General features: G+C 42.3%; 2 protein-coding genes across 6 annotated transcripts in view; both read right to left on the bottom strand.

Moving 5' to 3' along the window:
• MTHFD1L (methylenetetrahydrofolate dehydrogenase (NADP+ dependent) 1 like) overlaps window positions 1-16,409 on the bottom strand; it is a 158,937-nt gene extending 142,528 nt beyond the window's left edge. Inside the window, exons 1-7 of the mRNA XM_074818760.1 lie at window positions 16,288-16,409; window positions 15,087-15,171; window positions 11,351-11,401; window positions 11,216-11,269; window positions 8,486-8,610; window positions 7,255-7,355; window positions 6,207-6,331 (exon numbers count right to left, since the gene is read on the bottom strand). Of these exons, the coding sequence (XP_074674861.1) occupies window positions 6,207-6,331; window positions 7,255-7,355; window positions 8,486-8,610; window positions 11,216-11,269; window positions 11,351-11,401; window positions 15,087-15,171; window positions 16,288-16,409 (663 nt within the window). The remainder of the gene's footprint in view (window positions 1-6,206; window positions 6,332-7,254; window positions 7,356-8,485; window positions 8,611-11,215; window positions 11,270-11,350; window positions 11,402-15,086; window positions 15,172-16,287) is intronic.
• Window positions 16,410-16,727: 318 nt separating this feature from the next.
• Window positions 16,728-26,520, bottom strand: part of PLEKHG1 (pleckstrin homology and RhoGEF domain containing G1) — a 130,422-nt gene continuing 120,629 nt past the window's right edge. For all 5 annotated transcript variants that reach the window (XM_074818750.1, XM_074818752.1, XM_074818751.1 and 2 more), the window contains 5 exons: window positions 26,021-26,043; window positions 24,956-25,174; window positions 23,381-23,497; window positions 20,884-22,558; window positions 16,728-19,921 (listed from right to left, as the gene is read on the bottom strand). In XM_074818750.1, coding sequence (XP_074674851.1) covers window positions 18,822-19,921; window positions 20,884-22,558; window positions 23,381-23,497; window positions 24,956-25,174; window positions 26,021-26,043 — 3,134 coding nt within the window. In that variant the 3' untranslated portion in view covers window positions 16,728-18,821. The remainder of the gene's footprint in view (window positions 19,922-20,883; window positions 22,559-23,380; window positions 23,498-24,955; window positions 25,175-26,020; window positions 26,044-26,520) is intronic.

The following is a 26,520-nucleotide window of genomic DNA, read 5'->3' as shown; positions in this document are numbered from 1 at the left end:
TTCAGGTCAAATCACACTGAGGAATCGGCAAGCAAATTTGGATAAAAAGATGTTGCAATGACTTATATACCAAGAATACTATGTTGAAAACATGCTTTCCCCTGCAAAAGGAGGCAGTCTCTGCTGTAACAGTCAACATAATCAACACAGAGAAAAACAGTGATTATTCCCAGTCACATAAAGCCAGGTTAGTTTTTTTGGTAAGAAAAAAATTACTCATATTCTAGAAGTTATAATTCGTATACTGAGTCAGGTATGTCTTCCCATGCAAAGCCTCTGGGACAAGTACTAAGAGCTTTGCACACTGCTTAGCATCGTGAAACCATGATCCAGTTGAGAGCTGTATGCAACAAGTAATAATTCTGACAAATGTTCAGCCAACATACTTATGACAGAATCGATCCAATGTAACTATAATGCCAGAAAATAACTGACTGACCAAATATTCATCTCTATAACTACCAATCATAATGTTCAAAAATGTTCTTAACAGCTGAACACAATCATTTTTGTAGCCAACGTTAACACTAGTTTGGATGGCTAACGCTGCACATAACCCATAAATGTATGGGAAAACCATCTGAACCTTTCATCTCATTGCCTTGCCACACCTCTCACATGAAAAAAGTTGTATCACATGGCAGTGAACAGTTGTCCTATGGGCTGAAGACACACTGATCTCAGACCCTTCCTCCACCACGATTTCCTCTTCCTTATTTCACAAAGAAAGTAAACATAAAGGAAAAAAAAAAGGCACAGATACAACTGTAAGTCTCTTGCTATAAGTATTTTATGTGCAACTATTGACAAAGTTCCTGGGAAGTCAATAAAGTATGTATCACAAACACTTTATACCATTTTTTTTCTCCTGTGAGTATTTTAAAAACAATTATATCCAGAAACGTGTTTGACTAGGAGAGTGAGTCCACTGAAAGCAAAATAGTTGTTTACAGAATTTTGGGTGTCCTTGGAAGAGATTTATGTGAGCTCTATTGGGGCATTTTGGTTTCACTCGCAAGAAGTCGTACACATGCTTCCCCTGCTTTTTTCCCCATCTTGACATAACCTACTCTTTTGACTGCCTGTAAATCACTAAAGCAAGCAGCAAGCCCTGGGAGGCATGTGCAGGCTTATCTCCTACATCAGAAACAAATCACGGGCGTTAAGAGATGGAAAAGATCTATGAAATCATCACATCCAACCTCCCTAGCAAATGCACCGCACAGTCCCCAAAGGACGCGTCTGACAGGAACCAGATGCTACAGACAGCCGCAGCCAGAAGGTCGAGGAGACACCCAGGAGGGGGTACGTGCAGCCACAGGGTGACCGACTGCCCGGTGCTCCCTGGACAGCAAGGCTGCGTCCCATCGGGCAGGCTAGAGAGAGGAATGACAAGCATCATGCCAAACCATCCTTAACGTACTAGGCAACTGGCTGAAGACAAAGTAAGCTAATACTCCAGTAGTACCCTGCCTTCTCACCGGTAAATATTTTTTCAGTTGGGAAGAGCTGTGCCAATAAATAATCTAAAACTTTACCTCATAACAAAATATGACACTCTCCACCAAGATTTAAGTAGAAGCAGATTAAGGAGCACCACCCTTTCCCAAGACAGAACACCAAATGTTAAAACAACAATACAGACTTTCCAGCCAAGTATTTAATGATAATGGTGTAAAGTAGCTGTATATTCCAGATAACTGAAAACCCATTTTGCCATGAAGCCTGCATAAAAATTTAATTTCCCTGTAGTTAAAAATGACTGCTAGGAAAGAAATTTTTAAATATGTGATCAAAGAAAAAAATATTTGAAATTAATATTTGAAACATGAAAGCCCTCAGTTTCCTGGGTATGAACTTAGGTCAGCTAAAATTTAAGAGAGGGCATGAGGAATATGAAACTTAAGTCAAAGTTTTTTCACAACTCTTCTTATGAAAAAAATCATTTTACACCTCAGTTTACAGATCAGGTTCCACTTCAATCACAGCAATTCTAATTACTTTCTGAAATCTTGAAAATTTTTTTACGTCAATGACTAGTTTCAGGTACTTTTTCCACCCAGGCATGTTCTCCTTACGTGATTTCTGCCAGCTCCATCTGTACCTCGGGAGGATCAAGGTTTGCAAATCACTGGCAACCCATCAGGACAACTACGCATGGTCTGCTCTGACCTCTCCTGCCCTGGCTGCGGTCCTCAGGGATGAGTTGCAGTGAGCAGCCACCAGCTCCCTGCTACCGTCTTCTTGCCCAGATGCCAACAGCCCCTTCCCTACCACATCGGCCTGAATGCACTTACCCTACACAGCGCGCATGAAAACTAGGTTGACATCTCTACCGCGAGCTCAAGCCTACCACTATGATGCATGCTTTAGCACCTGTTCCTCTAGCTCACAGACAGGGAGATAAATGTCAAACTGCGAGGAACAGATGCATATAAATCATTGAAGTAGAAATACTTTGTCTACAGCATCATGATTAGAAACTCTCATGCAGCCTCCCTCTCCTCTCCTCTTATGGGATCCATATACCTGATCTCACATTCTTTTACACTTGCTTACATGCTTACGATATGAAATGTATTTTTCTACCAGTAGCAAGACTCTTGGTCTTATCAAGACAGCAAAAACAAGACAGTAAAAGACTAAGAGATGTCTAACAGTCTGAAGCTTCAGTGTTGGCTCTAAGGAAAAGCAGACTGTGCCCAAAAGAAGTTCTTATCCAGCCTGAAAAGGCACCTCCCATTCATGCACTCCAGCTGAACCCCTCTCCTACTTCACCACCAGGCTTTTACAAATAAGTTTTCCATTCCTAATTATATCTAGATAGACCAATTTTCAATTCTTTTACAACAAAATTGTAGAATAGTGGTCTCTTAAAACCGGCATGATGTGGTTCACATACAGACTACGTTTAAGATGATGTACTGAAATCATTACTGACTGAATTTAGATGACTGAAACGAAATTCCACTTTCTCATCAGTACTAAGTCATATCCATGTCTTGGCAAGAAAATAATCTGTATTTTTCAATTTGAATGTATTTGATAAACTCCTTTCAAACTAGAAAGCCTAATTCTAACATAATAAAGGATTAAGCGTGTCAGTTCCCATTCTTCACCTGTAATGCTGAATTGACTTTTGGGTAGTCCCATTTTTAAATGACAACAACTGAGATGTTCCTGAAAGTATGTCACTAGGTCATTCTTCAGGCACTCTGCAATGATTGTGCTTTGAAGAGTTATCTACACAAAGCTTAACAGAATGATAAAATCTTACCTATTTCCGCCAAAATGCTTGTCTCTTTCTCTGACTTAATAATTTATTTTACATCAAACATATCAATGCAAAAAGAAAAGCATTTCTTCATGGCAACTATGCACAACTGTGCCAGAACCTTCTGAAATACACTGCTTGCTTTCATTTGTGATTTTATTTGAAAACCCAGAAAGCTCAAGAGTGTGGAAGGACATGGCTCAGCTGTGCTATGATGATTATTTTTAATAACTCAAGTCAAGCAAACCCAAAATGGAACAAAGAGAAACATTAATAATCTGTTCACCTTAACAAAATATGAAGTGGGGAGGGAAAAGAACATGCAAAGTGTGTTCACTATTCATGCAGGTCAAAGCAAGAAAATTAAAATGTACCATTATTTATTTTATTCCCTTTTCCTGCCATAGGATAGAGAAGACTTGCTTTAAAGGAGTACACTAAGTCAGATGGTAGATGGCATTATGCTATTTGTCAGCAGAGCTACCTCTACATTGTTAGACTTCCTAAGGTGGACTAAAACATACCTTCCTCTTGACCATTTTCAAAATATTTTTGCAAAAGTGCATGAGTAAAAGAAGCAATAACAAGTCTGTGGCAATACAAAACCTGATCCAAAAAACCCTACAACCTTAGTGTTGTGTGTCTCATTTAAATCGATAGAATTTCTAAAGAAAACACTTGTTGTTATGTTATCCTTTAAAAAGAAGAACAAATCAGCAGAGCTAGTCAAAGGTAATGCAGCATCCGCTTAAGAAAGGCATTACATCATTAAGTTTGGGATTAGTGCTTCAGTGCAAATGGGCCTGGCTGATGGATTAAGACAAATAAGGTACACCTACCCTTAAGATCAATTTTTCCTTTCCTGGTATATATTGCAAAACAAATGCATCCCAATGAGAAGTTCATACTTTTCGTAAGTTCATCCCTCATATCATAAGTGAAGTTATTATGCTACCTCAGGTTATACTTCCAAACGACAGCACCCAGACTGCTACTGTAGAGATATGACATTCAGAGGAAGGAGAAAAAGTGTATGGCCATGTCTAAAGTTAGTGAACTGTGCAGTAAAAACAAAACATGAATTAATTCTTCCAAGCCTTGGAAGATCCTCGACACCGATTAACACATTTTCTTACTTGAAATTCAAATCTAAAAAACTCAGAAGAAACCTTGTGAGCCTTTAAACTCTTTTTACTTAATCAGCGTTTTGAACAAACAAGAGAAAGTAAATTCATATCATCAGGTAGAATCATGTTGTCTGACAATGTTGTGCTTCAAATACCGGCTGCCACAAGACAGCAGTGCCTCGTTGCCCAGTAGGAAATCTGTGCTTGGTTTCTAACTCTCCAACTTTCGAGAGTATGAAACAGGAGAGTTGTCCCTGCATGCATTAGATTTTATCTAGAAGCTAGTTAACTATAACAGAGTTACATCCAGCCAGGTTTGGCTGCCCCAGGCTTACAGATGAGGAAGAGGAAGGTAGGTTTCCCTCAAGCTCTGCTGATTAGTACTCCAGGCAAAGCAGAAACTCCTTTACTGCCAAAAGTTAAAATGAACTTGGGAAGACTGATGTGCGAAGCCTCAAACTGCCTCCTCCTTAGGCCTCCTAGTCTGTTTCCCATCAGTGACCTGCTGCAAAAGGTAAGCTACAGGGAATGCCAAAAAGCAAAGCACTATTATGGGAAAGCATCTGGATGGAAGGAAATAGCTCTCTCTCCAGCATTATCGAGCATTATCAAGCAGCTCTGGCCTGGTTCAAGTCTTTTGCTGTGAACCAGTGGAATCGCCTCTGGCCAACCTGCCACCTACCCCATCCAGCCCAAAGCAGTCTTCTAGCACAACCCCAAGCAATGAGAAATAATTAAAGAATGAGACATGGCTAGTATTAAGTTCACAGTGCTCCCATCTCTGAGAGACACATATGTTTCCTAAGTGCTGTCAGTCACTTAAAGCATAGAGCTGAGACAAGCCTGACAAAAACATCCACAGCTGTGAAAACACAGGTTTGCCAGAGAACTTTATCACAGCTGCTTAAACTTATTTCCTCCTCCTGTCCTTGCCTTCAAAACCCAGAGGTTTAATACCATCATTTTGCATTGGCTGCCACCTTGTGGCACGTGCTATCAAACGTAAAACAAGAGCTGTCCCTTGCACCTCACCCCTACACCGACTTGCAAACAGTCCCTGGAGTACATGCACCTCTTCTACAGCTAATACCTGAAACCCTCAGCACATGACCAAAGGACACAACACTCCCAGTTGTATTATTCCATGAAATTTGGGACTAAGGAACAAACTGGGAAGTTTGACAGAAAATCATACCAACTTCTAAGCTGTTGCTAAGAGCTCTGCAAAAAGCAACCAGAAAGACCATGTAACTTAAATCCTTTGGATTAAGGCTCCTGAATTTCTCTGAATCTTTTTTACAGTTCTCTTCAAAGACAGTGATCTTCCTTGTCCCAAAAGAGGCAGCATTTGCAAACCTTTAAGACACCAATTCAATGAAAGTAATTTCATACGGGTGACTACATCACAGGATGAGAAGAAAGCAGGCATCTCTCTCTTGCACCAAGGGAAAGACAAAGGAGACCTATCACATTTGATTTAAACTGTACCCCTGTATTCTTTCTCTCACAGCTACCAGTGTAAAATAATGAAATTATAGCAGTTGCTGCTACATATGTAATATTCTGGTAGAGACCCCTGTTTGCCTGAGCTGAGCAAGCAGAAAGGAGAAGAGGAAAGATCCTAACCCACGTTGGCTACCAGCAAGCTCCAGTGTCCCACTGCCACTCATGACTGCAATGACAAGTCTCCCTCTCGGGAACGGTAGCGAAGGGGAGCAGTGCCACGCAGACAGTTGACAGGGATGCCCGGATGACGGGGATGCAGGATGACCCCTGGGGCACTGGGCAGACAGTAAAGCACTCACCTTGGTCTGCAGCTCAGGGGCTTTCCACCGGCAGCTCAGAGTCGTTGCTCCCTCCCTCTGCAGCATGCACTGCAAGGCAGCGCCCACTGCCCCGCTGGCTCCCACCAGCAGCACCTTCTTTCCACCTGGGTGACACAAGGAAAGTCATTCAGCCGCCCTTGGCTGCAAAGGCACTAGCACCGGGCTCCGCTGGGCCGCAGAGCTGGAGCATCTACATGAACTCCCCCCCTTTACTGGGCCACCCGCTACTGCGGCTCTCCAGAAGAGCCAGCAAAGCGGCTCATGACAGGACAGAGCTATGTGCCCGCACAACCACAGCGCTGTGGTATTACGGGCAACTGTTTGGGAGTAACACAAACCACAGGTTTTAAGTTGTTTCCTGGTGACTCTTTAACTCTAGTAAGCAAATACTGCTCTTCCGGTTTTCTGGTATTTTATTTGCACAAGTCCTTTCTTTCATATTTGTTACTAAGTACATCTGACCTCCTGTTTACAGTTCTGTTACAGAAAACCTTGTCTCAGCAATTATGAATCACTGTAAGAGAGACTACTTCTGAAACACTGCCTTAAACTAACAGCATCTTCACACACTGTAAAGACACTTGTTTAAATCTGCCATTTCAATGTTAGCATTTACACCACAAAACCCAAACCAAAAGATTTGCTAAGCAGTTATTTACAGGCAGACCTGGATTTCTCCAACTGTTTACACTAATCAGAATTGTCAAGTGAAATCCCTAAGTGATGCCTGTATTTTCAGTTTTGAAGACTCACATGTCTCGAGTGGCTTCAGTGAGATTAAACCTTCTGATGGCAAGTAATCCCTGCCTAATTTCCAAAATCTGTAGGAATGAGACCCATTTCTACAAATATTACATTCAGATCTCACTGAGCTTCCCCACTAGCAGGAGACAATTATATGTCAGGTGGGAAAACAACACTAACCAGAAAACACAAGGTGAGATTATATTTGTCTCTCAGTCAGGACTGAAACGGAGTAAATTAGTTAGGCTAAAATTAATGTAATAACTATGATAGAAGGTCTCACCTAAATCTTCAAGAAGCTCCATCACAGCACATACTGTAGGAGGAACCAGACAGTCATAGGCATCACCACGTACCAAGCGTCCTAGGTTTACATCAGATAATCTGCAGTGGAAAAATATGGCCATTAAAAAAAAAGTTTGTGTAACATAAATCCACAATAACACTTGTAACATGGCTAATAAACTAATCCCAAAACCAAACACATCTTGTACAAGTGACTCCTTTGATAGTCATGTACTGTGGCTAATTTGTATCATCCCAAATCACTGTTAGACAAACACCAAGCCTCTAGAGATGCCAGGAAAGGGATCTGTGAGTTGAAACAAGCAACACAAGCCCACCATACACAGGCAGCTCTTTAGTTGTTGCGGTGAGCTACCCACAGCACATTGGGCCAAAACACCTTAGTGGCTGCAGTGGACCCAGACCAGCGCCGCCAGGGCCAAGCTGAGCCGGAGTCAACACCTTCTCCTGGGCTCAGGCTGGCTCGCTGGGGGAAAACTCGGGCATTTCCACGCTGCACTGCACTCTCTCTCATACACTGAATATTCCCTTCTCTGTCAATCTCCAGTACTCCAGATAACAGAGTAACTAATTTGCAACATTTTCAGATTTTTTTCCCTGACATGAAAAAAAAAAAAGGAGAGGGAAAAAAAAAGGGGGTGGGGGCATGTAAGTCTACAGTTGAGAGTAAGAAGGCTGCAAGAGCACCAAAATGGCAGCCCAGAGACGTAAATTATGCCTGTGGCCTCTCCAAAGAGCAGTGCAACTCAAGACTGATTGGAAAGTTGTGCTAATGGGTCCAAACTATTACACCCTACTCTCCCACTGCGAGAAAGGGTGCTGTAAGGAAGTTAAAACCTTCTCTGCAACTTTTTCATCAATCCTTCTTGTGAAAATTTTAGGATATGTGTTCTATACTTTGTGACCACCAGTTGTATTAGCAAAGTACTGAAATACCTTACATATCATTAGTAAATCAGAACTTCATTTCTGAATTCTTTGAAAAGACCATGTCCTGAATATACAGTAGATAAAGACTAAAAAGATAATGATCAAAATGACTGCAGCAAAGGCTTCTCATTGATTCAGCGGCATCATTTATCACTGCTCAATAGCACAGCTAGACACATTGACTGAGGAATCCATTAATGAAAAGCACAGGGGAAAATTGCTTTTACAGAGTCATCAGCCTTATGTCTGCTAATATTACTTCCCAGTGTTCCACTTACCCATCCACATCCTTCTCTGGTTTCACAGCGTTTAATACCTTACTGCTACATAAGCTTTCTGGGAGGTCAAGGGCAAGGCCCTGCACATTAGGATCCTCATTAAGTCTCATGATTTCATTGATAATCTAGGAAGTTAATAAAAAGCATTAAAGATCAGAACAACAGGCAAACGAAGAATCTAATTAGAAAGGGATAAACCCTGTATTTTAAAACTACCTTATGGCCACCTTTGCTTCCCTCACATATTACTGCAACTTCTAAATGAAAAAACAATAACCTGCTCTCCTTGTTTTATATTTCCATGGCTTACCAAAATAAGCCACCCTGACTCTATTCTAAACATTTTGCAAAGCCAACACATATTACATGACATGACGCTGCCAAAAGCATTTTATCTTTCACCTTTTCAAATCTCAGTAAAAGCTCGACACTGTAAAGGCTTCAGAAGATGCTTTTAGAAATAAGAAGCCTTGGTTAAAACATAGTTCAAAATAGGACAAGATCGCGTCCCAACAGAGAACATGAACAAAAAGGTGTAATACTGGAAAAAACAATCATACAAGAGAAAATTCATTTTATTAAACCAGCATATATTACCAATTTTCCTTCTCAAAACACCCTGATTCTAAGAGCTGACAGTCATGAAGAATTGTTATTTTGAAAAGGCACTGCACAAAAGTTTATGAATTTCAACTACCGAACCAGATGCGAGTTCAAATGTTTTATAATTGGTCGTATTTGACATCCGAGACTGTACTACCTAGCCTTGATTAATCTCTAAAGTGCAATGCTATTCTGCTGTGACCAGGAAGAATACAATGGAAAACATGCTGATGCTTTCTCACGTGAGAAATGCCATGCGAGCACATCTTTCCATCATATAAATAGGATCAGTGTGCAACCACCACAAAGCTGTATACTTTAACTGGATTAATATCCAACAGAAAATGAGTATAAAATTGTATTTTTTTGCTAATACCGTGCCTTTCTAAAATGCTTTTAATGTAAACTAATATTACCCAAACAGTTGATATGCAATCAATATTAAGCTAGGGAAATTTGGTAGGGCTTAGACCATCTGCAACTCTGAACCAAGAGAACATGCTATGTTCATGTTGACAAAGATTATACAAGCATGTCACTGGTGTAGAAATGCCCAGATAGTTTGCTGACTTCTGAGACAGAAACAGGCATACATATTAAGATCTTGTGCCATTTGACAGCAACAGGGCTGGTATACATTCTAATAGAAAGTAAGGATGAGTGTACACCTGAATATGGATGTGAAAACATTTTGCTTAAAAAAATCCTGAGATTCTACAAAATGTTGGGGGCCTACACAGCAATTAAAGGAAACATAGTTCATAAACAGCCTGAATCTAACGAAGTTTGAACTATATACCTGCTTCCTGGGAAAATAATTCAGTTCTCTATTTTCACTGCATTTTACTTTAATTCAGCTTGCCATCATCACAGCATTTAAAATACTGACAACTCATGCAGGGTAAAGCAATCTTGTATTAACTTGCCTGTACACAGGCAGTTATGGCAGAACACAAAGTACACGGTACTGAAATTCCTCCCACCTTCCCAAACCAGAGAATGCAAGCTAGCACGTGGACTTTAACAGACCAAAAAAACCTTTGTCGTAGTGAGTAAGCAGGAGAGTAAGCAAATCTTTATGAACTTTATTGAAAGTAACTTTCTTCAAATAAAAAAAATACCCCACTTTTCTCTTTACAAACACAACTCAGCTGCTTCCTAAGATACTACTTCAAAGTAACAGCAACTACCGCTGCATACTCACTCTAATTTACCTATTTCCTACTGTGTTACTCAACAGATAAAATGCATTTACCAACAGCAAAGTGTATTTGATCTTCATTTCAAAAGCCCGCCCTTCTTAAATGGGTAGCTGACTATTCATTATCCACAAAACTGGACTCCTAAAATTCTTCACAGTAAGCTCCTTTCAACATATCTGAAAGCTGTTCTCGAGATTACACTGCAAGTCAGTAACTTTTTAAAAACAAAGCATACCAAATACAAAATAGTACATAAAACCCACAAGCCTGCAGGATTATCACACTCACCAAGCACAAGGAGGCCAGCTGAGAACAGTGGCATTTTTTACTACACATTCCTTTGCTGTTTTTACTTTCAGATGCCTCAGGACCATGTATATTAATATGGTTTGCTATATTTAAAACATACTTGATACCAGTGCTGTGCCTCCAACCTAATGACTTTGACAAGGTAAGAATTCAGCCTTCTAGTGATTCTGGGGTGGATGATTTTTTTAAATACATATTTTAAGCTTTATGACATCAATAAACAGGCAGATAAATTCAACTCCCTCCCCCTCTAAATCAATTAATTTTTAATTTCCCTGAATAACTTGGGCAAGAATCAAGTGCAGTCACAAGAGAACTGTGGGAGATGGGATACCCGTGCTGGTATGAGGGAGCACTGGAGTTAAATACCAGACATGAAACCAAAACATTACTCTGCTATCTCTGCCTCACCTTGCTGGGGACAGCAGACAAGCCCATTAATTTCCTTTTTACTCACATGTGCCAATAGGGGGATAATATGTGCTACTTGAACTAAAGCAGTCCCAATCCTAATTTGGGTTAACAGAGGTCAGTCAAACTAATAATGATTGTCAGCAATAAATATAAGTTTATGACAAAAGTGAAAAAGGAAGAGTCCTTCAGGTACTGCAGTTACCTCATCCTTGTTGCTGCCTTCAGGGAGACAGATGTGAATAACACGTAGACCAACCTGCCAAAAGAAAATAAATACTTATAGTTACCAAAGACAAGTAGCTCATGATTAATAACAAGTGTATTGGGTAAAGCTTACCTCTTCAGCAAAGTTCTTGCTTATTTCTTGAATCAAATGATCATTACGTGCCTTAGGGAACAAAACAGAAACTAAGTTTTAAAATAATAAATTTACATTTAAAAATGCAAGTGCACTAATGCACAGGTCTATGAAAGAAACATATAGAGGATGTTTGTGTCTACTAGTATTCAAATAGATAAAAAGCCTAGCAATTTAAGAAAGAAGCAGAAGGGCATCCAGTAAATTTATTTTGGTTTGGTTTAAGTGTGTGTTGATATTAGCCTGGCTTTTATAGACAAGAGGAGCCATTTCCTTAACGTAAATACACCATTTAAGAAAGGTATCAGTCTGTATCTGAAGATACCATTCTCCACCCAGTCACGTAACAAGGATAAAATAGGCAGCAGCAGCAGCTCTAGCATTTCCTGCCGTGTCCCTGTACCACCTAACAACACTGGTTTGCCTTACTACCAAGAATGAGGCAAATCATTATCATCATATATTACAGTGAGTTCTGTCAATACAGAAGCAAGAGAAGTTATCAGCTCCTCCCAACTGCCAGCAGGCAGCTGCACTAGGACAGAAGCATCTCCTCGGCAGATTTACCTGGGAGACCATCTCACCCAGGAATCCTTCTCCCTGAGGTCTCTATACCTATATGCACCATATTTATTATGATATTTAATCATAATAATTACAATTGAATTTTACTCTTCAAGTTACTCTTGAACCTTAGGAGGCTCTTCAAATATTTTCATATATTGTACCAATAAAACTGAGAATTTGATACCCAGAACTAGAAACCTCCTGCCAACAGATCAGTGAGGGTTCGACACTCGAAAATGTTAGTGGCTTCATAACAAAATTTATAAAACACTTCTCACAGCTATATGATTATATAAAAAAACCTGTCTTCCAACCCAGAAAACAGGACCAAACCAAATAATTTTAAAAGGGTTTGTTACAATTTCATGAACACGTTCTACATAGCTTTTTCCACAAGACTCAGTGCCAGTGACTTCCCATCAAGAGTTGAGCTGTTCACTTCATGCTTAGCTGCCAGCGCTGGCTTCGTCTGTCACTAGCATCACCCAAAATTATTTTGGTTCAAGCCCTTAACAATTTACCAACCTGCTAATCCCAAATGATTCAAGACTGCTGACAATGAAAAAAAGAGAGAGGCAGCTCCTCAGAGCATGAGGGCTTGGCCTCTACCCCCCAGCTCCCTCCCCCAGCCCAGCACTGGCTACATCCCTGGTGCCACACTACCAGTCTCCCACTCCTCAAATCTGGCAGCTGGGGGTGAGGGGCAGCACAGAGGCTGCTCCATTGAGAACACATGTGGAGCTCACACTGTGGCGAGGGAAGAAGAGATGGGACTAAGGTCAGCTTAGCAGTGGCTCCCCTGTGCCAGTAAACCTGGAACTGTATCCCCATGCTGACATGTAACCACCAGGACAGCTCGAGAGGTTTAACAGGGACGGAGCCACCGGTGGTACCACGCTGTTAACTTACCTGCTCCTGCGGCACCAGCTGGTGAGCACTCACTTCATGCAAGCACAGAAAGTCCCTGCCCTGAACAGGTTCCCATCACAACCCGTGGAGCAGCACAGGCGAGGCCAGAGCTTAGGACATGGGCTGGCAGAGCACTTGGGCAGGGCAGGGGGTGCAGGGGAGCTGGCGGTGCTTCACTGAGCTTTGCAGGGCTACAGCTCCACTGCTAAGCAGGATCCTGCCACTATATATTAGTTTTCAGCTTCAACAAAAGGAAGAAGCAGCCACTGATCATTTTTCACTGTTGCACAGCTCCAAACAAGGTTCAACACGAATAACAAGCAAACCCATGTATCAATCTCAGTATCAGTTCAGGTTCAGATGGCTTGAGAGAAAAAGAGCACGTAAAAACCACCCCAGAGCGGGCTCAGTCTGCAATCCCTCATTCCCAGTACTGCTACAAAGGTGGTGCCACTTTATGCCAACTGCTGTTAACCCTGAGTGACTGGCAAAGGAGATCATTTTGCTGCCCTCCCTCTGCTCCTCTGGGTGCAAGGCAGCATGTGGAGAGCAGCATGAATCTTAAGGCTCTGCCCACACTACCCAGCAAAGCAGTGCACCACATTTGTGGACTAAAACAAGTCTTCTTTGTACCAACAAATACACATTTAAAATGAGTTCTGCTGCAGTCCTTATAAGCAGACTAGAGCTAGAGCAACTGACAGCTGCAGACCATCATTTGGGTGAATTTCATCCAGAAGGATCTAACCCACGTGTTTCTACAGCCATCTCATGATGCAAACCAAATGGGGTAAAGGGGGACAGAAGGGACATTCATTTAAAGCACAACCATGACCTAAACAAAACCACTGATGTAGATGCACCCCAAATCATATCACAAGGAAGTGGGAACCTCCCCCTTCTCACACATTGCTCCCTCCCACCCTAACAACGTCCCTTCCCACGTGCCAGCATAAAACACTCATGGCCCTGCAGAAAACCAGACTCAGGGCCTAGTGTGGCTAAACAGAAGCCTCCCCAGATGCCTCCAGCCCAGAGTGGATCAATCAAGCTCATGGTGCAACTGGATGAAGACAAGACAGGAGTGAGAAACAACCGGTCAGTGCTTTTCTAGCAGTCCTTAAACTTACAGCCTCAGAGGGCTATTTGAAAACACTTAACAGCAATTACCCAGAGAGGGTAAGAGATGGGAGAGCTTGTTCACTCAGCCTCTCTAGAGGATCTATTGAAATAAAGCTGGTGCATTATTTCTTAGATTCACTAGTACTATTTCAAAAGTATTTATAGTTAGGTTTTAAAATTAAAACCTACTGGGTCAAAGATTCAGTGTGTGTCAACTCAAAACCAACAGGACAAAAATGTTTGACTGCACAGCTCTGGGTCCCACTCTGAATGACAAACATCCCCAGTTTCTTGGCCCAAAGCTGATGAAATCTGAAGAGGAACATCTCTCAAGTTTGCAGGGAAAGCAATCCTCATCTATCAGTTTGTTTGCCTGTTTCAAAGATAGAAGCACCAGTGGGATGGGAAGGAAAGCTCTTCACAGGTTAGTAATACAACAGCTCTCAATTACTACATGATTGCTTCACCTTAGAAAGTTCTGCGACTTCTAAAGGATACTGACATTTACACAGCCCATTTATTTCACACAGGCCCTTTTGAGCTGACTGGGAGTTTTCAGTGTGGTTTCCCTCTCCTTAGGACAGCAGTAAAGCTACAGCTGCCCAAAGGCAAACAAGGCTGGCAGGAAGCAGCAGGGTCTTTCTTTAACCATGGCAATGTTATTTCAGGGGCGGAAGGGGAAGGGAGGCTTACATTTTCAGGCATGTAAACTTTTTTTTCAGGACTGCAACAAAAGCTTCTAGCTAAACAAAGGCTGAGAAAAACTGCTTTGACTTTAACTTAAGTACATCAGTCAACTTGGACAACCTGTGAGAAAAGGCAATCTGTACTCACAACAGGGAAGACAGTGTTAGCAAAAGGGAGGAAGGGCTAAAATCGCTCCCTTCCTCTGCAAACCTCTCCCACAGCCTGAAGTTTACTGTGGCTGTTTCAGGCCTGGAGAAGGGCTTACGAGACTGGGATTCCTCCCTCCATCTACAGTCTGGTGGCATTACCTCCTCATATCGCTCTGCTCGAATAGAAGTTATTTTCTGCGTCATATGGTTCTGAAGTTTCAGACAAGCAATGATACTGAAGGGGATCTCTCACAGCCAGTGAGCATACAGACACACTTTACCTGAATAATGGCAAGTGTTGGCTCAAGCCGAGGGTTTTCTCTCTTAAGAGAGGCCAAGGATTTCTTTGCATTCTCGGTGATTTTGCTGCAACACAATAATAACAGACAAATCTTTAGCAAAATAACATCAGTCAGCAGAAACCTGTTCATCAGCAATATGGAATAAATGCCTATGCACATACACTTTTAATCACCAAAACTGCTTATGGATGTAAACTGTGAAGGCTGTCAGTCAGCAGGCCGGTACAGAAAGCCTTTACAGACCAAAACACCTTTGTTTTACAGCTATGCGCATCATTGCTCTGACATGCCCAAAACTTTATAGCTGGCCTATGCTATTTCATGAGAAGGCTTGTCCAGCCCCACCACAGGAAGCGCAGCAGGGAACCACTACCCTCAGCCCTCGGCTCAGGTGGGTCCTTCGTTTCCACACCCCGGCCCAGGTGGTGACAGAAGCCTTTACGCCTGGGACTGCTACAGCTTAGCACAGGCATCACCAGCACCAACAGCAGCAACCCCAACACTTCTCGTGGACGCTATTCAAAACTGTGGGCAGCTGGGAGACAGAGGAGCTCTGTTTGCCACGCTGCTTCTTGGAAAAACCAGTGGCAGCCAGGCACTGGGAATGCCTTCTGGAAAAATTTTCTGGTTAAGTGGCTGCTGGCTCTCCTCTGTTACCTTCTGCACATACAGATGATACTTACTCAGCAAGGGAAGGAGGAGACCCCCTGAAAGATGTGTCTGTCTGTCTCTCCCCCACAGCAGACTAACAGAGGAAAACACAGGCTAAAGTGGGGTTTTGCTACCTCATAGCCTCCCCCTTGCAGAAGCCAAAGGCCAATTCAGGTCAATGCCGTGGCAGACAAACTGTCTCAGCTGAAGGTGGGGGGGGGGGGCACACACACGCACACGTTTTCCAGCCTCACCTGCACCACCGCCACGTCTCTACTCGTCCTCAAAATGCCGTCACACGAAAACCATAGGAAAAAAAAAAAAGGGGGGGGACGGGGGGACGGGACACATGACATTTTACCACGGGGTCGCCTCCCCTCCCCGGCGGGGCATCACCCACCCACACACCAAAACCCCACTGCAAAAACCCAACCCGACGCACCAGCGAGGAAACATCCTCTCCCCAAAATCCCCTCTACCAACCCCCCCTCCCGGTTGCATCAGCCGCCTCCCCACGTGCGCCTCTTACCGCGCCGCCGCCGCCGCCGTCTCGGTGCCCCCCGGCTGCCGCCCGCACAACCGGCGGCTCGGCGGCCGCGGCACGGCGGGCAGCACCGGAGCCAGGCAGCGCCGCAGCGCCGCGGTCCTCATCGCTCCGGTGGGCTACGACAGCAAGCAGGCAGCACCGGGGACGGGGCGGGGAACGGGGCGAGGGGGAGGGCGGTGCTCGCACCGCCCTCCCCCTCGCCCCGTTCCCCGCCCCGTCCCCGGTGCTCATCCCCTTTTCGCTTCCGCCTGCCTGCAAGAAAAGAAAAACCACCAAAAAACCCCAAATCACCCCCAAACATCACCTACGACCGTCAGAAACCACCCTCTCCCCCCCCCATCTCCCCGCCCCCGACCTCAATAAACGGAACTCCAAAGCTTTTGCATACTCAACGTTTATTAAAAATAGTATGAAATGGTCCCTGGGAGAAGTTACACGCTAGTAGAAGTCCCTTTTTCTGTTTGTTGGTTTGACGGGGGGGTTCCCCCCCCCCCCAACTCCACTGATGCATGAGATGCGAGTTAAGCAATGTTCCCCTGGCTGTTTAAACAAATCTAGACGTGCGCGGGTGAAGAACAGATTTAACTTCTATTCATATTTACAATACTTTACAAGCTATATTAAATAAATACAGGCTCTGCTACACTTCGGCGTCTTAAATATGTACAACATTATTTCTCACTCAGATTCTACTAGATAGAGGCGGGTCCTATCACAGTGGATATGCTGACTGTAACAAGTATCCCTGTGGTACGAGCTAGTAAGTACCATGACCAACCTGCCCGCAAAAATAACAATTTCTAGCCAATGCAAGATAACGTGCGGTAAATAATTTAATCCGTTCTAACAAATTCAAGTCCTTAAATCTTAGTCTACAAGTAATTAGCTGTACACTGACAACTTCAGGTTTTCCTCACAGTAACCACCGTAGTAAATCGTCGGCTGTTCCGGAAGTACAGTGCTCTCTAGCTGAGGGGAGTGTTACGTGGTTAGTAAAAATAGTATTTCAATGAAACTCCTTTATTTATTGATATGTTTTACTTGGTACTGGCTTTATCCATGAAATCTGAAGAATTTAAGCACCAGAAAAGAACAAGTCACACAAGATGATCAGTGTAGACGTATTCAGGCTCTCCTTTAGGTACAATGTTTTCAAGTAACAGAATCCAAAGCCGTGCAACAAAGGTCACAAAGGGGAGTAAGTGTGCATTGTATTGGAAAGCCTGTTCTTGTTCTAAATGGCAGCATTTATTCTACACATTATTTGCAAAAGAATGGAATGTATTCTCATTTTTTAAGCTACTTCTATTGTACATAAATTGGATTAGAGTCAGTCCTGCCTGGTCTGCAAAATATATATTTTACCTCTCTCTGCCAGGAAGGGTCACTTCCTACTACAGGAAATAAATTCACCGGGGAAGGCAGCTTGTCAGTCAACCGGCAGTATCACTGCAGCACCCTATGGGCCAAATGTGCCTCATGATTAGTATTTCACCCAAGCATCTGGCCAAGCCTCATTCTCTCTTGGGATTACTGACTTTGGGACTTGAACAGGCCCTGCAGGCCACTCCGTATAAAATACAGCTACTTTGCAAACTCATGCACAGCGGCTTTCAACTGCTGGGCTCTGAGCTACAAGGTACTCAAATTTTGCCTGCATGTCACAAACACCACCACCACTGGAGGTACCAAACCTGGTCTACTCATCTTCACAAGCAGAAAAGCTCCCCTTCTACTGCCCAAAACATCCTCCAGGCAAGGACTGCATCACATCCACAGGTTCACGTAAAAAGCTGCCACTGCCCATCCTCTGCCTGCCATGCAGTTACAGTCAGTACAAGAGGCTTCAGACACAGAGCTACCACAGTCTGGCATCTCTCACGAGCACTAGGACTGGGTTTTGTTTAAAACATAAGAAGCCTGTTCTAAAGTAATGTAGCACATGCATTGGTCCCACAGACTTGGAATCTGTCTGATGAAAAGTAACGTGCAAAAAGTATGTGTGATTGCACACGTAGCATGTTGATGCAATTACCAGAACCCTGCTCAGAAATCTGCAGTCATGGGAGTAGCTGCTCAGCTAAATGCTCCCATATGTAATCAGAGGAATCACGTGGGTATTTTGGACACAGAACACTGGTCACCAACTCAAAAGCCCAAATACAAAGGTTTCCACACGATAAAATGGTTTAAGAATCAAATGGCATCACACCTGGTTCGATGGTAAGAATCAAAGGGTATCATCACACCTAACAGGGGAAGAAATGCAAAGGTTAAACAGGATGAGAAGTCCACCTGCACTACGGAGTGAGACACCAGACAGCACGCACATGGCCTTTTTCACTTCCAGAATTCTAAACCATTTAAAAAAGAGATACATTTCACATCTATTTACAATATTACTGTGATACAATGTCTGATGGTGTAATATTGTGGACATACATGATGCCAGTACTGATTGTCCTAGTATATACTCTGTCATGATAAGGCAGTACAGCTAGAAATTACTGAAAGCATCAAGCAAAGCTACTTGAACTGAGACACTGAAACTTTTCCCTTAAAGACTGGACAATATTCTGCTGATTAGGAGATGGTACTCTCCACAGGTAGTCGTTCAGTTTATCTGAATCATTATATGCAGTCAGATACGGGGTAAGCGCATGTTTGCTGCCGGCAGGCTTTGCAGGAGTACAAGAGACAGTTTTGCCGCAGAGTGTTTCGGAAGGAGCAGCATCTGCATTACGCAGTTTAGGATCTGATTTCCTTGTTTGGTTCCGAAAAGTCTCCAAGTCAGATCCCTCATCTTCAGATTTTATTTCAACATAGTCATCATCATCCCCTTCTTCTTCAGTATCTTTGAAATTCGAAAAATAGTTCTGAGTGGCCATCTGTGCTGTCAGAGGGGAGGCCCTGTTCACTCTCAGGACCTTCTGAGAATCCTGCAGAATCATATCTGAACAGTTTTCAGTGATCTGCTTTCTCATATCAGGCCCTGTACATCCTGAAGCAATACCCGGTGTTTGATGGCTGTTGAATCGGAAGGTCCTGTTCGAATGGAGCTTTTTCTTGTCCGTTTCATTAGGATATACAATTGATTCTCCAGACCTGTTGACCACAATTGAGGAAGATGACTGCGACCTGCTGTATGCCTGTGGTTTCACATTGCTTATTCTTCTCCCAAGGGAATTATAGATGTGATCTTGGTGTAAATTTTCTTTGTTCGGCTGGCTTATAATGGCACTCCACCTCTGTGCTGGGACATGCAAACGGTTAGAAATCTGAAGGGAAGGCACCGAGCCAGCTGATGGCAACTGCCTTGAATTGCTTTTTGTCCCAGCTTCTGTATACGAGCTCTTGGACTTTGAGTCTTGGGATTCAGGCCATGGAGAAAAGTCAGCCAGCTCACCGTTACTGTACGTAGAATGCAAAAGCCAATCTTCTGCTCTTGAGCATTCACTGGCAGCCTGGGAACGGGGAGGAGATGCAGCCACAGGTGTGGAAAACCTCCCGGATGATGGCTCCTGAGGAGTGGCCCAGGATTCCTTTTGAACCTTAGGAGAACTTTCTCTAAAGACGATTTGGTCGTAAAGCTGGGAATATTCAGCTATTCTGGCACCTAGAAAGGAGAGAGAAATAACTTAGCAGAGGCAATCAATCCATTCAAATGTGTCATGTGAAAATTTAAAAATCTCAAAATGCTTTGTATTGGTCGAGAGAAAAGTTTACAGCTGTGTCAGTATCTTCAGCCTCAACAAAGTAACAGGAAACAATAGAGGCTGGAAAAGCCGTGCACTGCATTGCATTTCAGTACATTGTCTTAAGAAAAAGAAGCATAAAATATCTTGCAACAGCGAACAGTCACGCCGGATGCAACGTAGCACACAGTTCCAATAATATGCTGCTTGTTTCATGTTAAAATGGAAAAGAACATTTTGAAAATAGCCTGGTAGATAAGATATTTAGGGACTTTTATAAATATCACAACAAGGCAAGAATGACACTCTAATGTGTGGAGTCCACTGGCTCCACTTCTCCAATTTGTTTCACTTGACCATGGACATAAATAGTTCCAAAGCTCTTGTATATCCACGTCTTTACACATTCATTAGATAAAGCATGACCACCAGCTCTTTCTTATCTGACCCCATTCCTTATGCTTATAGGCATGATGTGGATGGTACCTGAGCAAATGCACATGACTTGTTAGGAGGTGAACGTACCTGAAAATACAACTTTTTACTCAAACTCTGAAGATCACACTATTAAAGGAAATAACTGCTTTTCTGTAAAGAGGCCAATAGAGCTTCAGGCATGATTTCTGTTTCCAGCCCCAGCTGAATCGATCTTTCCTGCGACTACCCACTATTTCTTCCCATTTTATCAAGTAACGACAAGAACGGAGATCTAAAGCACTATTCATGTTAGAAGTAGTCACCAAGAACTCATTTCAGTAGTAACACAGAAACTAAAATACTCAACTAACAAGGTATAGAAAATTAATAATCTTCCATTTCAGTACACAAATTTCACTAAAAATTACTAAAGAAATATATCGGTATAGAAATATTTTAAACATACCAATAGCAGGACCTCCTTGTTTCTTCTCCTCCAGAATAGCAGCGAGATCTTTGTGTTTCAGTTTCTGTTGTCTGCTAGCTGGCTGTTCCTGCTCTGGACTTTTAACTTTCAAAAGCTGGTTAGCCTTCTTAATTTTTTGACTGTACTGCCTTGCCATCATAAAAACTCTGTTCTTTGTTTTATCCACAACAGCCAAGTCATTTTCCATGCCCTCTGCATGTGCACTGGACAGAACACTATTGGCAGATTCGTATGGGCTATCTACAAAAGGCATCTCACTGGAGAAGGAAGACCTGTTCAGACTCACAAAAGAGTTCTCCTTGCATGGTGTAGTGTCTTCAAGCCTGAGATTAGCCTCACTTATGGTGGCAGCCCTGGGCTTCACAGTTTTAGGGAAAATAGGAGTTTCTGGCAGAGACAGAGTAGACAGCGAGTACTCTACATCTTTACTCAGTTCAGGTGTACTACCAGCATGAAGCCTTTCCTGCATATCATCTTTACAAACAGGAAAGGCTGCAAGAAGACGGTCTCTTGTCTTTTCCTCATTCTTCTTGATGTAGTTCTCCAGGTCATTCCAAATCTCGTCTACTTCCTCCGAGAGTTTATCTGCTGCAGACTTATGGGACAGCGAATCCGAGTTGGAGGAGCTATCTACTAAGCTCAAATAGTCATTGTCGACAGGAACGCGATGGTAAGGACTTTCATCTTCGCTAAACTGGAGACTCTCTTCAGAAACAAACTGCCGTAGATTGTCACAACATGCAAAGTCTTTTTCTAGGCCCAGAAAACTCCTCCTTTTAGAGCATTTTAAGCGGTCACATTTAAAATTCAATAGTGGTGTTTCTGGAAGCACTATAGTGTCATAGATGTTGTCTTCAATGATCCTGAGCTCATCCAAACTCGAAGTAGGTGCTTCTCTACTGAGTAGCATCTCATCCCTACTTGCACGAATGGAGGTCCTATTTTGATTTGCTGTCCTCTTTTTGGAGGGTGAATCTAAGACGCTTTTGTTATCAGCCTCGTAGAGAGAGTCTCTAGCAGATCTCTGGGGACCACGGTCTGTCTCCTCCCTTCTTGTCAGACCCATCAGCTTTAAGTCTTCATAGCTTATATTATCATAAACATGTTCAATATCATCGATGGTCAGCTCCTCTGAAGATTCGAGATATGCATTCATATCACTCACCTCTTCTCTCTTCACTTCCCTTCGAGAACCTCGCTCCCCTATTTTATACCTTGCGCTGGCTGGACATGTGTTACTTTCACCAGCACTACTGGCCCGCCTAACAATTTTGTGACGAGTGGGGCTGGAAGTCTCATTTTGATGCACTACCCCCAAATGCCAGCTGCATGGACGCCCAGAAGAACCCCTCCTTTCTCCACCCACAGCTGAACTAGCGTTGGATGTAGACACTGATGGTACAAACATCTGATAATCATCTTCGTCATCTTCATTCTCATAAGGTGGGCGCCGGCTGGGAAACAATGCCTGCCTGATCTGATGGTCAGTCCAGATGTTTCTGAGAGATGTACCTCCCCCCAGGATATTCATGATTAGTGAGTTGCTCTGGGGTGTGCTGAATGGTCTAGGAGACAGTGGCTGTCCAGCTGCGCTTGAAAATGGGAGATCGGTATTCAACTGGGTTGACTCTTCATCTGAAGGGTCCTTGGAGCTCTGTGGAGATTTGAAACATGCAGGTAACATTAGCCTATCCCCTGCAATAGTACAGCAATTCCCTCCATTCACAGAACTGCCATAGCACCAGCGTGTCCCACAGCACGGAGTCAGGTGGACATGGGCAGGGCAAGCAGGCTTCTTGCTAGGGAGCCAAGGTGGCAATGACAGACGGCTTTGCCTCCTAATCCTTACCATAGCTCTGTGTTCGCTCCTGGCGTTTAATAACATCTTACTTCAAATACAAGACATTGGCTTATGTTAATGCATGAGTAATTAAAGGCAAATTTGTTTGGCAGGAGTTAGATTAAAGCTTTCATGCTAACTCTGCAGTTTCACAGTTGGATTAAGCTGATCTGACTCTGGGTTTGTGCCAAAAGTTTTGTTCTCCTCCCTTTCCCCTTGCCTATAACTCCAGCAGAAAAGTATGTTATGCTCTCTAGCACATGCCACCAAAAATTTCATTTTCTTTTTGGAGTAAATTTTCATCCAGCTCCGATAGCAGATCTAATTTACAGCAAGGCCACATGCCACCTAAAGCTAATGTAAAGGATGCTGTAGATGTTCCTGGCCAGAGGTTGGGAAAGAGAGGGAAAGATAATTCCTTTTGGCTTAAGTTAATGCCGATTGGTTTGGTCAGTTGTTTTTATAACCTGTTCAAAAAGAATCATCCTTCATCATACAGATGAATATTTCAGTGATATTAATATTAACACATGACATAAACAGAAGATGACTTATCTGTCTACCTAGGAAAAATACGGATTTCTTTGACATATCTATGATGCATAGCAAAATAGAAGTAAAAATAAAAAGATATACCAGTGTTTCACACTTGTTGAGATTAACACTTCTCCGTTTTTCAACATTTTCAGCAGCTTGACTATTAAGTCTTTTTCTTCCCCCTTTTGATTTCTGCAGTGAGTTTTGCTGCACTCCCTGTGATTTAAAAGAAAAGAGCAAGGGAAGGGTAATAAAATCTACAGTTCTTTGTACAGTCTTGTTCAGAAGAATTACTAGCAGCTAGAACAGGCCAGGTATCCTCGCTGGGAGGACAAAATGCTCATGATTAGTCAGAGCACTGCCATGAGAATGATCCGGAGCCTAGAAAACTTTCTTTACAATAACCAATTAAATTTATATCAATCCATACAGCTTGTCAAAAGGGGCTGAAATCGGAATCTGTGTATAAAAATAAAGATGTAAAAGAATACACAGAAATTGGACAAGGGAAAGGGCTTAATCTCCCAGCCAAAGCTATAACAGAAGGTGGTCACACAAAAATTAAATTTTCAGTCTTTTTTCAGTTTTAAAAAGGGGAGGGGATAGTCTCACTATCACTTGCAGTCTTGAAAACCAGAAAGAAGTCTAAACTAAAAAAATATACTGTCATCCCATTTCCCAGAAAAAAAAAACCCAACCCAACAAACAGAAGGCCAGAATGTTACGTGTTGGGCAGTGTCCAAATTAACTCAGACTGAAGGGCACGCATGGTGGGAACGGGGGGAATCTGAGAAGGTACTGTTGCCACACCTAGGATTAAACACTAAGCTACTATTATACGTTTCTATAGCGGTATTATTTTGCACACTTACTCATTCTTTTGTTCTATCAAAGATTTACAGTGCAAATAGTGTAATTTCGAAAAGGAAATGCACAGTAAGCTTCAAAAAGAATTTCAATAATGCGTTTAGGATAATTCACAAAATAAATGGACCACACAAGGATAGGACCTCAGTATCAACTAAACCAAACAAACTGAAAAATCTAGATTCTTTAATACAGCCACATTTCAAAGCTGGGGTTTAAGTCTTTCAGAAGTACTACATATGCGTGTAAACATCATGCAGAGTCGGGAAAACTGTGCAGTAGTAACATATAAAGGTTGTAATTTTCAAAAATCTGACTCAAAACTTCTCATATTAAAGTTCACATGTTCCTAGCTACTGCCAGCAGCTCACAGGTCAAGAAACATCACTCCACACATGGTAGCACTACAGTCTTAACTTAATATTCAAGTCCTTGCTTTGGAGACCTGAAGGCACTGCTTCCACATGTGGCCTAAAAAGGTTCCTTTTATGGCATCAGCTGGAGAAGAAAGGAAAGGTCAGTTATGCACAACAGATAAAAGCTTTCTGTCAGAACTAGGCTTGAGGACTGCAAAGGACGAAGTAAAGTCTCTTTCAAGCAGTGGGGATTTCTTCCTCTGTATAGGGGCTAATTTTACATCTTCTCTGTAAAATGCAAGAGAGTGTCATGTGAGGTCTAAATAAAAATATTTCTAAGGAGAGAAATTTGTAAACACCTTTAACACGTTCCTGCCTCCTTGCTGTTTTACAGATAATTTTAATCCCTCTTCCATCCTCCACAGGAAAAAAGGATTTTATTTTTCCCCACCTGTTCAGACTCTTCTTCATCATCAGCATCAATCTGTTCTGTAGCAGAAGTCTGAAGATTTTCATCCTGATCGCTGCTGTAGGCTGGCTCAATAGACTCTTGAAATTGGCTCTCCAGCCCACTGGATTCCAATGGAACCTTCTTCCTAGAATTTAGCAGGGCTTCATTTGATCCTAGTTTGGTAGCTTGAGATAATAGGGCTCCTTCAATACTGATCCGCTTAAAAAACACGACAAAACTTTGATTAGAAGTTTATAGAGATTACATATTTTAGTAAGACACTGTTCTACATCAGACTTATAGGCAATGTTTAAGCCACATTCAGCACTGAAATGCAATGCACTGAACTTTATAAAGAAATAAGTAAAACAACCAGTATTTTTCCATCGAATATTTAGACATGGAAAAAATATATGCAAAAACCCCCACCCCAATCATGGGCTCCAGTGTTATGGCATCCCAGTGAAGTCATATCTAATGTAGCCTGTTTGTAAATCTTTCACACACACCCACTTTAACTTCCATCCCCAGGACCTGAAATTCAACATGAGACATTCAAACTACACTGGGAACTTCATTACAAATTCTTACAGAAAATGTAAAAATTAGAAATGTTCCTTTCCATCTCCTTAAGCTGCATCTGCTCTGTTTGGTCTTATACCATGATTTATATTTATGATACATATATCAGTATAAGCTGAAATTTTCCAGTCTTAGTTAAGGAATGCAAAGACAATATGCTCCAAAGAATAAAGACTATCTTTATACACAGCGATTCCATGATTATAGTGGTAATAAGTACCCAACAGCATTAGTAATTGATTGTACTGTAAAGTACAACAACGTATGCATCAGTCATTTTTTCTTTATTAGAGATTTCTGAAATAGTTGGCTGTATTTCTATTGCTTTCATGCCAGTAACCTTATTGGAGATGCTAAACAACATTTATGGTTTTGTTTCCATTCTTAAAATCAACACAACCAAGAAGATGCAGATTCTACAGTAAATACTGTGCTTTAAGTATTCCGAATGCAGTAAACCAAGAAATATAAGAAATGGCTTACCTTCTGCATATCTGGACTTATATCTGAAAACAGAAATATATACCTCATCATAAGTGAATAATCAAACCAGTGTCAGTCTATACCCATCTTAATGCTACACTAATATCCCAGTTGTGAATTCCCAAAAGGGAAATGCAGCAGCAATTGAGCAGACTCTAGGGTCTCTGATATAACAGAGACAGCATGAGCTTTACCACATTTCCACTTGAGGTCCTGATTTTGTAACACTGATGTGATATGAGCAACTACTCACAATGGCCAAGACACTGTGTTCAGTTGCCAGCTGCTAGGATGTTTACAGGACCAGAACCCAAGTGTGGAAAAGCAGACATTAGATTTAAACACCTATGTTTTGTTTTCTTTGCACACTTCCTTCTCTTCCCTCCCTGTCTTCCCCACCCACCAATGCATTTAGGGAAAGTTATAGGATAAACAGATCCATCTTTACTTGTTCTACAAAGTACAGAAGCACTGGGTCAATAAACAGTAGACAGAGTAAC

Source organism: Strix aluco, chromosome 3 (genome assembly GCF_031877795.1).
Source record: "Strix aluco isolate bStrAlu1 chromosome 3, bStrAlu1.hap1, whole genome shotgun sequence".
Lineage (NCBI taxonomy): Eukaryota > Metazoa > Chordata > Aves > Strigiformes > Strigidae > Strix > Strix aluco.
Note: the sequence above shows the minus strand (reverse complement) of the source record. Positions and strands in the feature narration are given on the sequence as shown.